The sequence below is a fragment of the Oncorhynchus keta genome, chromosome 7 (genome assembly GCF_023373465.1).
Source record: "Oncorhynchus keta strain PuntledgeMale-10-30-2019 chromosome 7, Oket_V2, whole genome shotgun sequence".
Classification (NCBI taxonomy): domain Eukaryota; kingdom Metazoa; phylum Chordata; class Actinopteri; order Salmoniformes; family Salmonidae; genus Oncorhynchus; species Oncorhynchus keta.
The window spans coordinates 10,119,687-10,133,181 of record NC_068427.1 but is presented as its reverse complement, the minus strand read 5'-3'; the positions used below and the strand labels follow the sequence as shown (position 1 = coordinate 10,133,181).

The 13,495-nt window shown below is 40.8% G+C and overlaps 1 protein-coding gene across 2 annotated transcripts in view; it reads right to left on the bottom strand.

Moving 5' to 3' along the window:
* Positions 1-1,600: 1,600 nt before the first annotated feature.
* LOC118385960 (acid-sensing ion channel 4-A-like) overlaps positions 1,601-13,495 on the bottom strand; it is a 159,753-nt gene continuing 147,858 nt past the window's right edge. The window contains exons 2-11 of one of the 2 annotated variants that reach the window (XM_035773232.2): positions 12,700-12,844; positions 10,144-10,271; positions 9,879-10,032; positions 7,501-7,554; positions 5,829-5,982; positions 5,213-5,304; positions 4,895-4,974; positions 4,301-4,408; positions 3,826-3,979; positions 3,446-3,587 (exon numbers count right to left, since the gene is read on the bottom strand). In XM_035773232.2, coding sequence (XP_035629125.1) covers positions 3,848-3,979; positions 4,301-4,408; positions 4,895-4,974; positions 5,213-5,304; positions 5,829-5,982; positions 7,501-7,554; positions 9,879-10,032; positions 10,144-10,271; positions 12,700-12,844 — 1,047 coding nt within the window. In that variant the 3' untranslated portion in view covers positions 3,446-3,587; positions 3,826-3,847. Of the gene's footprint in view, positions 3,588-3,825; positions 3,980-4,300; positions 4,409-4,894; positions 4,975-5,212; positions 5,305-5,828; positions 5,983-7,500; positions 7,555-9,878; positions 10,033-10,143; positions 10,272-12,699; positions 12,845-13,495 lie in introns of both variants that reach the window. The other variant, XM_035773233.2, reaches the window with a different exon arrangement.

The window sequence follows — 13,495 nt, the reverse complement described above, 5'->3', positions numbered from 1 at the left end:
CCACCAGAGCTATTGTCAGATAATTTAATGTTAATTTCTCTACCATAAGCCACCTCCAATGTAATTTTAGAGAATTTTGCAGCATATCCAACTCATCACAGACCACATGTAACCACACCAGCCCAGGACCTCCACATCTGGCTTCTTCACCTGCAGGATCGTTTGAGACCAGCCACCCAGACAACTGATGAAACTGAGGAGGATTTCTGTTAGTAATAAGATCCCTTTTGTGGGGAAAAACGGATTCTGATTGGCTTGGCCTGGCTTCCCAGTGGGTGGGCTTATGCCCTCCCAGGCCCATCCATGGTTGTGCCCCTGCCCAGTCATGTGAAATCCATAGATTCAGGCCTGATTAATTTATTTAAATTGACCGATTTCCTTATAAGAACTGTAACTCAGTGAAATTGTTGCACTTTGCATGTGTACTGTATTTTTGGTCAGAATACTTTGTCTATAGGACAAAAGTGTTCTTTTAAGTTTGTTTGGGAAGAAACAGTGAAAAATGCTAAATGATATGTATAGAAGATGTAAGGGCCTCATACATACTACCCTCAGGCATGCTGTGAAACCACCTAACTATAGTGCAGCTGGGAGCAAATTGTATGTAATTATCTTGCACTCCATTATACATAGATTGTTGGACTTTCTGCTCCCACAGGGAACAGTTCGTCTGAAGAATTCAAACTCGAGGTTTGCGTCCCAAACGGCAAATGTAAATTTAAAAAATACCTGACAGCCAAGCTCCTTAGAGCTCAAGAACAAAGCAAGAACAAAATAAGTGAATTAACCATAGATCATATAGGAGGCATTTCATTTACCAATCTAAACTTTAATATTTGTACTTACCATAACATTTATAAAATGTGTTCCAACAGAAGAAACAGTCACAATAGCAGACTTCTGTACAAAATGTATTCAGCGTTTTCCTGTGAATCTTATAGAATTTCCATTGATGCCATACTGTTTAATAGAGTTGCTCTGATCCATTCTTGAACCCTCAACAGTGTAACGATGCGTGCTTCATTGCCATCTCACTCGATGACCGATTTCTGTCATATATGGAACATTCAGATCATGATGAGACCAAGTCACAAAACACAAACTTATTACTGAGAACTTGATTTTGATTGTGTGAATATACAATATGCAAACAGTATTTGCGAAACAAAAAATTGTGGAACTGAACAAGCAGAGTAGAGAAATGAAGTGAAAGAACAAGCAGAGTGGCAAATTTAGAAATTGTAAAATGTTCAGATTGTTGTCAAGGGGGGAATCAGGCAAGGTCAGCTCTACAACAACCATTTAGTTCCACAGTAATATGCACAGGTGTTGTTGTAATTTGCCCATACTAGTTGTAATATTACATACCAAATTCTTTCTGAATTCCATGAACACATTCTCAGATGGGCCGTACATGTATGCTATACACATAGCAAATACGTTTCGCTATAGAGACAGACTGGTTAGGCGTTTCTGGATCTATAAATACTTGACTGCCTATAGATAACTGTAACAAGTGACGTCAAGATTGCGTTTTGACCCCACATTCACCCTTGTACAGCATCTCATCTGTGTGTGTGGCCTGTTTTTAGTGGAGAGGATAGTGTTAGTGATGACCGAAGAGAACGTTTGTATGCAGAGCCAGTACAGGATGCCATCAGAGACTGTGATTGGGAACCTTTGAAAATGTCATAGTGACACATGATTATGAATACTTAAAAGCCATGTTTAAAACCCATGATTACTTGACATGGGCAACAGTGGATTCTCTACGCTGATGAATGTGTAATTTGTGTAACATTGTGGACTTGTCTAACAAAGCACAGCTCGGAGCACTCGACTACAGTATGGTTACCAATATTAAGATCACAAACCAAATGATTAAGAAATAGTTGATAACATCTTGACATCTATTTATGTGATCATATACGCTGTAATTCGAGGTAAAAATAAATAACCCAGCAAAATCCAACAAAATGGTGGAGATCTTAAACCCACAGTGGATTGTCAGATAGTACTCAAAGGTCTTTGATGGGTCTTTCACGGAGACTGTTTCACTTAGGAGAGTTGACAGCAGTTTAGTCCTAGATCAGATTTTTCTTTATCAAATTCACTATTTAAGCCAAGAGAGTGTGCAGGAGACATAAAACAATTATTTTGGAAGTCAGTTTACTTCCAACAGGGATTTTGGGAAAATAATATTCTGGCTCTTTCTTTAAATGGAGGAGATCAGGTATTACAGTCTGTTGAATGTGTTCAACGATGTGTGTTATAGTTCCCACACACAAATGTGTGCCGAACTACAAACTGTTCCCCACAGGACTGGCATATAGTGAAAGGGAATGGTTGTTTGTTTGGTTCCAAAAAAATTCACCCTCTCATTTGTTGCTTTGGCTTTAAGCTGTGGGGGCATTAACTTGTGTCACACATCTGTTATAGAATATATAACCTTAAGCAACCTTAATGGGGACTTTGTCATTGAAATGACCACAGCATTTGCAGAAGGGCCCAAATGATTCATCCATGTCACGCTTGTTGTTATTCATTACCTTTGAGTGCTGTCCTAATTTGGACACCGTAATTGCTGTAAGAACTTCACCTTTACCCAAGTCAGTAAATCTGAAAAATATATTAATTGCCTGGAGCAATGCAATTCCAATCATCACCTTTCCGCCTGGTTTCACTAATAAGCAAGAAGAAGCTACAATCATATTATTTAAAAAATAATATTCTCTAAAATATATCAAGAAATTACCAACATTTGTATTAGTTATATATTAAATGAATCATTATCCATTTAAAACAGTGCTTTCTCTTTGTACTCAGGTTGGAACCATGTACAGTACATATATAATACTAATCTCTAACACACCTTTACTATAAACGAGACACAGTGTGTGTATATAGTACGGGCCCTATCATCAAAGTAAGTGTAGTAGGGGTTTAACTCGCTAAAAGATCAGTGTAATATCTTCTCTGATTTTGTTTGCTGATATCTCTATATAATGGTTAGATTGAATATGACCACTTGTCTTATCGAGTCTCATCTTGTATACCATATAAAGAGGAATGATTTACAATGATATGATTCAAAATAGTAAGTGAGAACTTATTGACAAATAGTTTGGTGGAAACAAGATTAAGAGTGGTACATACATCAAGATATTGGAGGTGAGTATATCAAGATGGCTCAAGATGACATGCAGTCCTTGTCTTGTTCCCATGTGGTGACCATGTACCAAAATAACCAGAATAGGGATCGAAGGTGGGCGTCTCCAGCCGGACAGTACTGTGGGGTCCAATCTGTGCTTACATACAAGTGGTCTATTAGCAGCACAGGTTTGGTGTTCGACTTTGGCTGTAGCTTTTTCCACTGGTGACAGCAAGAAAGGTATAGAACTGAGGTCCCAGGGTCTGAGAGGACATATTTTATTGTCATCAGGGTGGAAAGATGGCCACTGGGTCTAGCAGGCAAAGTCCTCAAACACTCCATGTGGCTGTCCTTGGTGGTGGGGGAGATGGTGATTCGGTAGAATCGTATTGGCGTAGGCTCCTTCTGGGTGACTTCTGGTCATGTCACTGGACTCCTGGTTGCCACAAAGACCACAATGTAATAAGATATACTAGATGGGTCAGTTTCCCAGACACAGATTAAGATTTGTCTTGGACGAAGAAGCACGTTCAATGGAGATTCTCCATTGAGCAAGTTTTTTAGTCTTTGGCTAGGTTTAATCTTTGTCTGGAAAACCAACCCTAAATTATGTACAGTGTGTTGGCTCAATAAACCAAACAATATTGCTTTTGAATAAACCAAAATGATAATACCTTTGATGTAATGGTAGATATTTCATGTAGATAATTTTTTTACGTCTATGGAAAATTGATGATTTTGGATGATTTTATATGGACTCAAGGAGTAAATTTGTTCCCCATGAGAGAGGGACCTGGGAATTGAAGTTGCCTCTGGGGGGATGTAATCCTGTACAATGGGATAAAACAATATTTTTAACAAGAGATTAAACTGATCTCCCTGAAAGATGTGCAGTGATATACAGTAGTAGCTTGTAGTGATATAAAGATTGAGAGTGATAATGGTTGTAAATGTATCGATTTACAACCATTGTGCCAAATGTGTTGTACATCAGTTACACAAATCGAGTGTGTATGGGGCCAGAGAGAACTGAACAACCCCATTTCAGGAAGCTCATTCCCCTTTGGGCTCTCCCTGCATGCACAGAGATGCGTAGGCCTACAAACGGCCTGATGCAACATGCCTGCCCTCCACAAGCAAACCACTCACCTTATTGGCTTTCACATCTTGCAGATCCACAGTGGCAACAGTGGTCGTTTGTTGTTTCTTCTCATCCTTCTGTGGCCTCAGCAGACGCTGCAGCCTGTGCTTTATCACCTGGGTGGAGGCAGGATGGAGGGAGGGATGGAAGAGTGCAAGCAGACTCAGGAGTTCACTCCATCAGCACATCTGGCATGTCCCAGAGCTCAGCGAGCGATTTTCCATATCATTAGCCTCATATGACACAAGTGAAATCCTTCACACTCATAACTGACACATTAGCAGTGATAGTAGCGCTAGTCCGCGCATAACAGTTTAAAATGTCAAAGTGCCACTAACACTGATTGAGGCAGACATTTTAGAACAAAGTCCTTGGTGTTTATAGAGCAAGACCAGCTGAAATGTGTGTAGGGTTGTAAAATTACTTTCCCAAAATATGCAGTTATTCCAGAAATCCTGGTTGGAATCAGGTGGGAATAAGCAGAAAAAGCAGAATTCTCCAACCAGAATTTCTGGAAAACTTGGGAATTTTGTAAACCCAAATTTGTGTCACCTCTTGTGAGCTTCATGCATATACACATATTATAAGGCTAGACAATGTACCTCGTAAACATAATCCAATATTTCTAAAATGGACAAAATACTGGCTCCAATGAACAAGCCCATCTGGCCTCCAATGTCACCTGAAAAGGAAGAAATGTAATATTAAGAAGGATTTCAGGTGATGCCAATAATTACTCATTCACTCATATTTGAAAACCATTGTCTGAAAATTCCATTTATTACTAGAGCCAAAGAACCAGTGCCAGGCAGTGTCCATATTAAGACTTATCTTAAACCACATGAAACCCCAATTATTATTATCTTTGAATAAAACAAGAGCGAGAGAGAAAGGGGTCATAGTAGAAAAGAGAAACTCACCTAGTAAACCTGCAACATCGTACGCTTTCTTTTGTTCAATTGTTTCATAGTTAAGAGCCTCAAAGAAGATATCCAACACCAGAAAGTTGTCTCTAGAGATGGAGAAAATGAGAACAATATTAAACGATATCGGCATATGTTTAGTCTACGTTGTTATAACCAATAGTAAAGTGTTATTATGGAACATACAAAATTGCACTTTCCTTTTTACCTCAACCACAGCACTATAATATTACCATGATAATATGTAAAAAAAGATATATACTGTACCATGTCATTTTTGTGGTTGTTATAAATTGTCATGATGGCACTTTCAATTCAAATTCAAATGAATCAAGTTAATAATTCACAGATTACGGGGACTTTAAGATTTTAACAGCACTGGCAGGGAACATGAGAAGCATGGGCTGAGTCTCTAATGGAACCCTAATGCCCTTCTTCTGACCAGGGCCCATAGGGTTCAAGTCAAAAGTAGTGCACTGTATTATATAGTATCTATGAATAGGTTGCCATTTGAGACACACCTGATGTGTAGCCAACCCCCTGAGGGTGTCTCAATTTTCTAGCACGGATCTTTTCCAGGTCACAGTAATGTAAGTAATCACGTCAGTTCTACCTGATATACTCCTCAGACTTGTCGTACTTCCTGGACAGGTAGCGAGCGGAGCCCTTGCTGGGGATCTTGACCATGGAGAGCTCCTTGCCGTAGCGGGTCAGGTTACATGGTGTCTCACAGGGACAGCTGTCCCCAGTGCTCTTCTGGAGAAGGGCTGGGAACACAGAGCAAAGTGCTTTAGCCTGGGTCTGGGACACAGCTTGGAACACAGAGCAGAATGTAATAGACTGGGTCTGGGACATAGCCTAGAACATAATCTCGGTTAAACCAGAATTAAAGTCCTTTGTAATTGGTGAGATGCTCGATTAAGTTCTGGCTGCATACATGTTAAGGGAAGAGAGAGAACGAGAATCGGAACTGGAATGAAGCGCTCCACCCTCTGTCTATGCATGTTACGGGCAAGTCTATGGACCAAATGTCCCCTCCACTTCCCGAAATTCAAAGGATGCTAACACCTACAAAATCTGGATTTTCCAAAGCACCGGAACTAATGCTGCTCGTTATCTTACGCATCCCGTTGTATCATGACAGATCTACGTTACCATTTATGTTTACGTAGCCTGTCCACGAGAGAACACCTAGAATACAGAGCAGACAGTTGGGGGCTCTTCTCCTGGGCACTAGTCTACAAATGGGATGCAAGCGCATTTCAGTTAGCAAGTTAAAAGGGAAATTCCGCCACTTTTTAACCTCATATTCATTATCTCCAGCACCATACCTTGATCAATGTTTATTTACTAGCATGCTTAGTGTGCATACTGAGATCATGGCTAGTCTCAATATTTATTTTGGCCACACACGCCCATACACACACACACTTTAACACAAACATGCATAAACAATTGCTCATTCATGGCACTAAAAGAAAAAAAATGATATACTGCATCAACGTAGACAACAATACATGCCTTACTCAACTCATCCCTAATTTCAGGACAAAATTCAATTCAGTTAGAAAAATGTGGTGAGTTGTGTGTTTTATAACTCTTATAATGAGGTTATTTGTATGCAGGGGCAACACAGAATCTATTCTTAGACTGAGGCACACAACAAGTCACCTACTGTATATAATATAAATATATAAATCATGTTTTAATTTATTACCTTGAATTTATTCGGATTGAGTCGAGAATACAGCTAGATATAAATATGAGCCATTCTTGTAAGATATATATCTATATTTAGCGCACCCACCCATGAAAAGGGCTTGAAATCCTTTTGAAGAGGAAGATAATTACATTTCTGGCTTATTAGGCTCGAAGATCATAATTGTACTGATACATCTCATCACATAATAAAGCGTCTCTTTTATGACCGCCATAATGTCGTGGAGACAAGGCACCTCTGCACAGAGATCACCCAGAGCCTGCCAGTGGGGAGTCAGCCACAGCACATGGAGTTGGTTCAGTGAAGGAATATCAAATGTATGGTGAAAGCTCAGAGAATAAAGGTAAGTAAGCAGTTAGGTAGCTTCGTTGTCACTCACAATTTTGCGCATTTTCGACTCCAACAATTGTCATGTCAACATGGAGGCAATGTCATTTTTGCAATCTTTGCCTAGGCAATCCCTACCAGAACATTGAAACACAATTTCTCCTTATAATTGAAAATAATGATTCTGCATTTCACTCAGGGACCATTTATGATAATAAAAAAGAAAAACATGTCTTACCAAGCGCCTTGTCGACACACTTGATGTTACTGGGAGTGCAGATATCAGCAGTTCCTGGAGTACAAAACATGAAATGAGTTTGATTAAGAAAAAAACAAAAATGGCCACCATCCATATTATTACCAACATGAAAAGCTCTCATTGAGAACAAAACACTGGCTTATCATTCATCTACAAACGCAAGTAGATGTGGGAAGATGAGTTCCATTCACACTTTTTCGGCCACGTTGGGCATCCTCCTCTGTTTGCATTGAGAAATGGAGCACCGGGGCCCAACCCCAAAGGCATATTTAGAAAGTATTTAAAAAACAATCAATGATTCACCTCATCACAGTGACAAGCACAGCACAGGGGCCACTAATGATAGGAATTCATCAGAAGCACAATTCATCGTGGGAAATATGTGTGGCGAGCAGACAACAAAATGTTCTTTGAGTTAATGTTTTAGGAACAGTAGCCTTTTCAATTTGCATTAGGGAAGATTGATTTGGGGACATTAACGTCGGGGGCACTGAGGAGCAGAGGCATCCTTATGATCAGAGTAGCATGACTGCACAGGAAATCTTTCACCCTACTCTCAATGGAGAGAGGTCAGATGTCTCTCTACAGGGGATGTTACATCAAGGCCCTTCATTCACAAATTAAAATAAGCAGATTTGTATACCAAATAAGACTCCTGCCATGACTACACATACAGTTGAAGTCGGAAGTTTAAATACACCTTAGCCAAATACATTTTAACTCAGTTTTTCACAATTGTTGACATTTAATCCTAGTAGAAAAATCCCTGTTTTATTTTAAGAATGTGAAATGTCAGAATTATAGTAGAAAATGATTTAGTTCAGCTTTTAGTTATTTCATCACATTCCCAGTGGGTCAGAAGTTTGCATACACTTAATTAGTATTTGGTAGCATTGCCTTTAAATTGTTTAACTTGGGTCAAACGTTTTGGGGAGCCTTCCACAAGCTTTCCACAATAAGTTGGGTGAAGTTGACAGAGCTGGTGTAACTGAGGTTTCTAGGCCTCCTTGCTCACACACGCTTTTTCAGTTATGCCCACAAATTTTCTGTAGGATTGAGGTCAGGGCTTTGTGATGGTCACTCCAATACCTTGACTTTGTTTGTCCTTTTGCCATTTTGCCACAACTTTGGAAGTATGCTTGGGTAATTGTCCATTTGGAAGACCCATTTGCGACCAAGCATTAACTACCTGACCTGATGTCTTGAGATGTTGTTTCAATATATCCACATAATTTTACTTCATCATGATGCCATCTATTTTGTGAAGTGCACCAGACCTTCCTGCAGCAAAGCATCCCCACAACATGATGCTGCCACCTCCGTGCCTCACGGTTCTTCGGCTTGCAAGCCTCCCCCTTTGTCCTCCAAACAAAACGATGGCCATTAAGGCCAAACAGTTCTATTTTTGTTTCATCAGACCAGAGGACATTTCTCCAAAAATGACGATCTTTGTCCCTATGTGCAGTTGCAAACCGCAGTCTTGCTTTTTTATGGCGGTTTTGGAGCAGTGGCTTCTTCCTTGCTGAGGGGCCTTTCAGGTTATGTCGATATAGGATTTGTTTTACTGTGGCTATAGATACTTTTGTACCTGTTTCCTCCAGCATCTTCACAAGGTCCTTTGCTGTTGTTCTGGGATTGATTTGCACTGTTCGCACCAAAGTACATTCATCTCTAGGATACAGAATTCCTTACTGAGCGGTATGACAGCTGCGTGGTCCCATGGTGTTTATACTTGGGTACTATTGTTTGTACAGATGAACATGGTACCGTCAGGCGTTTGGGAATTGCTCCCAAGGATGAACCAGACTTGTGGAGGTCTACAATTTATTTTCTGATGACTTGGCTGATGTCTTTTGATTTTCCCATGATGTCAAGCAATGAGTCACTGAGTTTGAAGGTAGGCCTTGAAATACATCCACAGGTACACCTCCAACTGACTCAAATGATCAATTTGCCTATCGGAAGCTTCTAAAGCCATGACATAATTTTCTGGAATTTTCCAAGCTGTTTAAAGGCACAGTCAACTTAGTGTATGTAAACTTCTGACCCAGTGGAATTGTGATACAGTGAGTTATAAGTGAAATAATCTTTCTTTAAACAATTGTTGGAAAAATTACTTGTGTCATGCACAAAGTAGATGTCCTAACCGACTTGCCAAAATGACAGTTTTTTAACAAGAAATTTGTGGAGGGGTTGAAAAACGAGTTTTAAGGACTTCACCCTAAGTGTAATGTAAACGTCTGACTCCAACTGCATTTTAACAGTGTATGTGCGGTACATTAAATGGGTAACAGGGAAATATATAATACCAGGTGATTAGTGAGTAGTGAGTGAGGGCTACAGTAAAGCCTTCTTACCAGGCATGTGTACCATCCTGCAGTTGCATTCCCGGAGCACCTCCCTGGTCTCGCAGCGCAGGCGGCAGGCACTGATGCTGTAGGTGTCGTATCCCGGGATCATCTGGTCGCTGGTGGAGCGGCAGTTCCCCCAGGGCTGGGGCAGGTAGGTCAGCTAAGCACAAAGTGATTGATTAGAGTCATGTCTGAGCCACACTGCTCGGGGGTGAGGATAAGTGAGTACTGAGAGAGTGGTAATCTGGGTGAAAGCGGTGCCGGGGCATACCCTTTGTTCCTGACATGAAACAAAGGTCTGGAATCCCGGGGAGACTCCGAAGCCCAGCTGGTGGATGTAGGGAGGCTCATCCTGGCTGTGGATCTGCACGCGGATCCCTGCCTCTAACGATGTCTCATCTTCCGGGATAAAAGAGGCACGTGTAGGCAGTACAAAAACACACGTACAGAGTGGATTCATTCAGCCTTTTATCCATCAATCCTAGGGGAAGGCTAATTCTGACAAGGCCCAACTCAGTAATTTGAGAAAAACAAGACACTGACAATGATCACATCTACAGTGAGGGAAGAAAGTATTTGATCCTCTTCTGGTTATGTACGTTTGCCCACTGACAAAGAAATGATCCGACTATAATTTTAATGGTAGGTTTATTTGAACAGTGAGAGACAGAATAACAACAACAAAAATCCAGAAGAACACATGTCAAAAATGTCATAAATTGATTTGCATTTTAATGATGGAAATAAGTATTTGACCCCTCTGCAAAACATGACTTGGTACTTGGTGACAAAACCCATGTTGGCAATCACAGACGTTTCTTGTAGATGGCCACCAGGTTTGCACACATCTCAGGAGGGATTTTGTCCCACTCCTCCACAGATTTTCTATGGGATTAAGGTCTGGAGACTGGCTAGGCCACTCCAGGACCTTCATTTGCTTCTTCTTGAGCCACTCCTTTGTTGTCTTGGCCGTGTGTTTTGGGTCATTGTCATGCTGGAATACCCATCCACGACCCATTTTCAATGCCCTGGCTGAGGGAAGGAGGTTCTCACCCAAGATTTGATGGTACATGGCCCCCGTCCATCATACCTTTGATGCGGTGAAGTTGTCCTGTCCCATTGGCAGAAAAACACCCCCAAAGCATAATGTTTCCACCTCCATGTTTGATGGTGGGGATGGTATCCTTGGGGTCATAGGCAGCATTCTTCCTCCTCCAAACATGGCGAGTTGAGTTGATGCCAAAGAGCTCCATTTTGGTCTCATCTGACCACAACACTTTCACACAGTTGTCCTCTGAATCATTCAGATGTACGTTGGCAAACTTCAGACGGGCAGGGGTACTTGCGGGATTTCAGTCCTTCACGGCGTAGTGTGTAACCAATTGTTTTCTTGGTGACTATGGTCCCAGCTGCTTTGAGATCATTGACAAGATCCTCCCGTGTAGTTCTGGGCTGATTCCTCACCATTCTCATGATCATTGCAACCCCACGAGGTGAGATCTTGCATGGAGCCCCAGGCCGAGGGAGAGTGACAGTTCTTTTGTGTTTCTTCCATTTGCGAATAATCATACCAACTGTTGTCACCTTCTCACCAAGCTGCTTGGCGATGGTATTGTAGCCCATCCCAGCCTTGTGTAGGTCTACAATTTTGTCCCTGACATCCTTGTAGAGCTCTTTGGTCTTGGCCTTGGTGGAGAGTTTGGAATTCTGTATTTTTTATGTTGATATTCGGTCTCTCACTGTTCAAATAAACCTACCATTAAAATTATACACTGATAATGTCTTTGTCAGTGGGCAAACGTACAAAATCGTCAGGGGATCAAATACTTTTTTTCCCTCACTGTACATATACTGAACAAAAATATAAACACAACTGGTAAAGTGTTGGTCCCATGTTTCATCAGTTGAAATAAAATAACCCAGAAATGTTGTATATGCACAAAAAGTTTATTTCTCTAAAATGTTGTGCACACATTTGTTTACATCCATGTTTGTGAGCATTTCTCCTTTGCCAAGATAATCCAGCCACCTGACAGGAGTGGCATATCAAGAAGCTGATTAAACAGCATGCTTATTACACAGGTGCACCTTGTGCTGGGGGGCAATAAAATGCCACTCTAAAATGTGCAGTTTTGTCACACAACAATGCCACAGATGTCTCAAGTTTTGATGGAGTTTGCAATTGGCATGTTGACTGCAGAAATGTCCACCGGAGCTGTTTCCAGAGAATTTAACATTCATTTCTCTACCATAAGCTGCCTCGAACATCATTTTAGAGAATTTATCAGTACGTCCGACCGGCCTCACAACTGCAGACCGGTTTCTTCACCTGCGGGATTGTCTGAGACCAGCCACCTGGACAGCTGATGAAACTGAGGAGAATTTCTGTCTGTAATAAAGCCTTTTTGTTGGGAAAAAAATATACTAATTGCCTGGGCCTGGCTCCCCAGTGGGTGGACCTGGCTCCCAAGTGGGCCAGGCCCACCCATGTCTGCACCCCTGCCCAGTCATGTGAAATCCATAGATTAGGGCCTAATGAATTGATTTCAATTGACTGATTTCCTTAAATGAACTGTAACGCAGTAAAATCGTCGAAATTGTTGCACGTTGCGTTTATATTTTTGTTCAGTGTATATGACTTACAGCACTGTCAACAGATTTATCCCTTACAATAATAATTTTAACGAAAGCATTCAGGATAGTGACGACATTGCAGAAATGCATCACTAGTGTCCTATACGAACATGATTCAGAGATGGGGTAGAATACTGTTGATTTATGACAACAGAAACAGATCCCGTAACAACATGTAAGGTTTATGACTTACTTGTCTCTTTCCAGATGGGAAGATACTCGTCCTGTTGAATATCCAACATTATCTCCAGCCCATTTCCCATTCCACCTTGCTTGGTTTTCCTGGATGTCGACTTGTTCCCATTGAAAGTGTAGCATTTTCCATATCTTGTATAGACCTATGGGAGAATATATTAATATCAGACATGTCATAATAAACATGACAATATCCATCTCTGCTGTAACAGACTCATACAGTACTTGCATGGTGTAGCAATGAAGTTGGAGGTATGGACCGGAAAATGAAGATGGTCTACGTGGTCTACATTCTCTGTCTGTAATGGCTACCCAGAATATTTTCAATGGATTTTAATAACTCTACCTACATGTACATATTACCTCAATTACCTCGACTAACCGGTGCCCCGCACATTGACTCTGTACCGGTGCCCCCTGTATAATAATAATAATAATAATATATGCCATTTAGCAGACGCTTTTATCCAAAGCGACTTACAGTCATGTGTGCATACATTCTACGTATGGGTGGTCCCGGGAATCGAACCCACTACCCTGGCGTTACAAGCGCCATGCTCTACCAACTGTATATAGTCCCACTATTGTTATTTTACTGCTGCTTTTTAATTAATTGTACTCTTTTATTTCTTATTCTTATTCATATTTTTTAAACTGCATTGTTGGTTAGGGGCTTGTAAGTAAGCATTTCACTGTAAGGTCTACACTTGTTGTATTCGGCGCATGTGATTAATAAAATCTGATTTGATTTAAATAAACCTAAGAGATGTGTGTTGAAGGGAGAGTGATATACC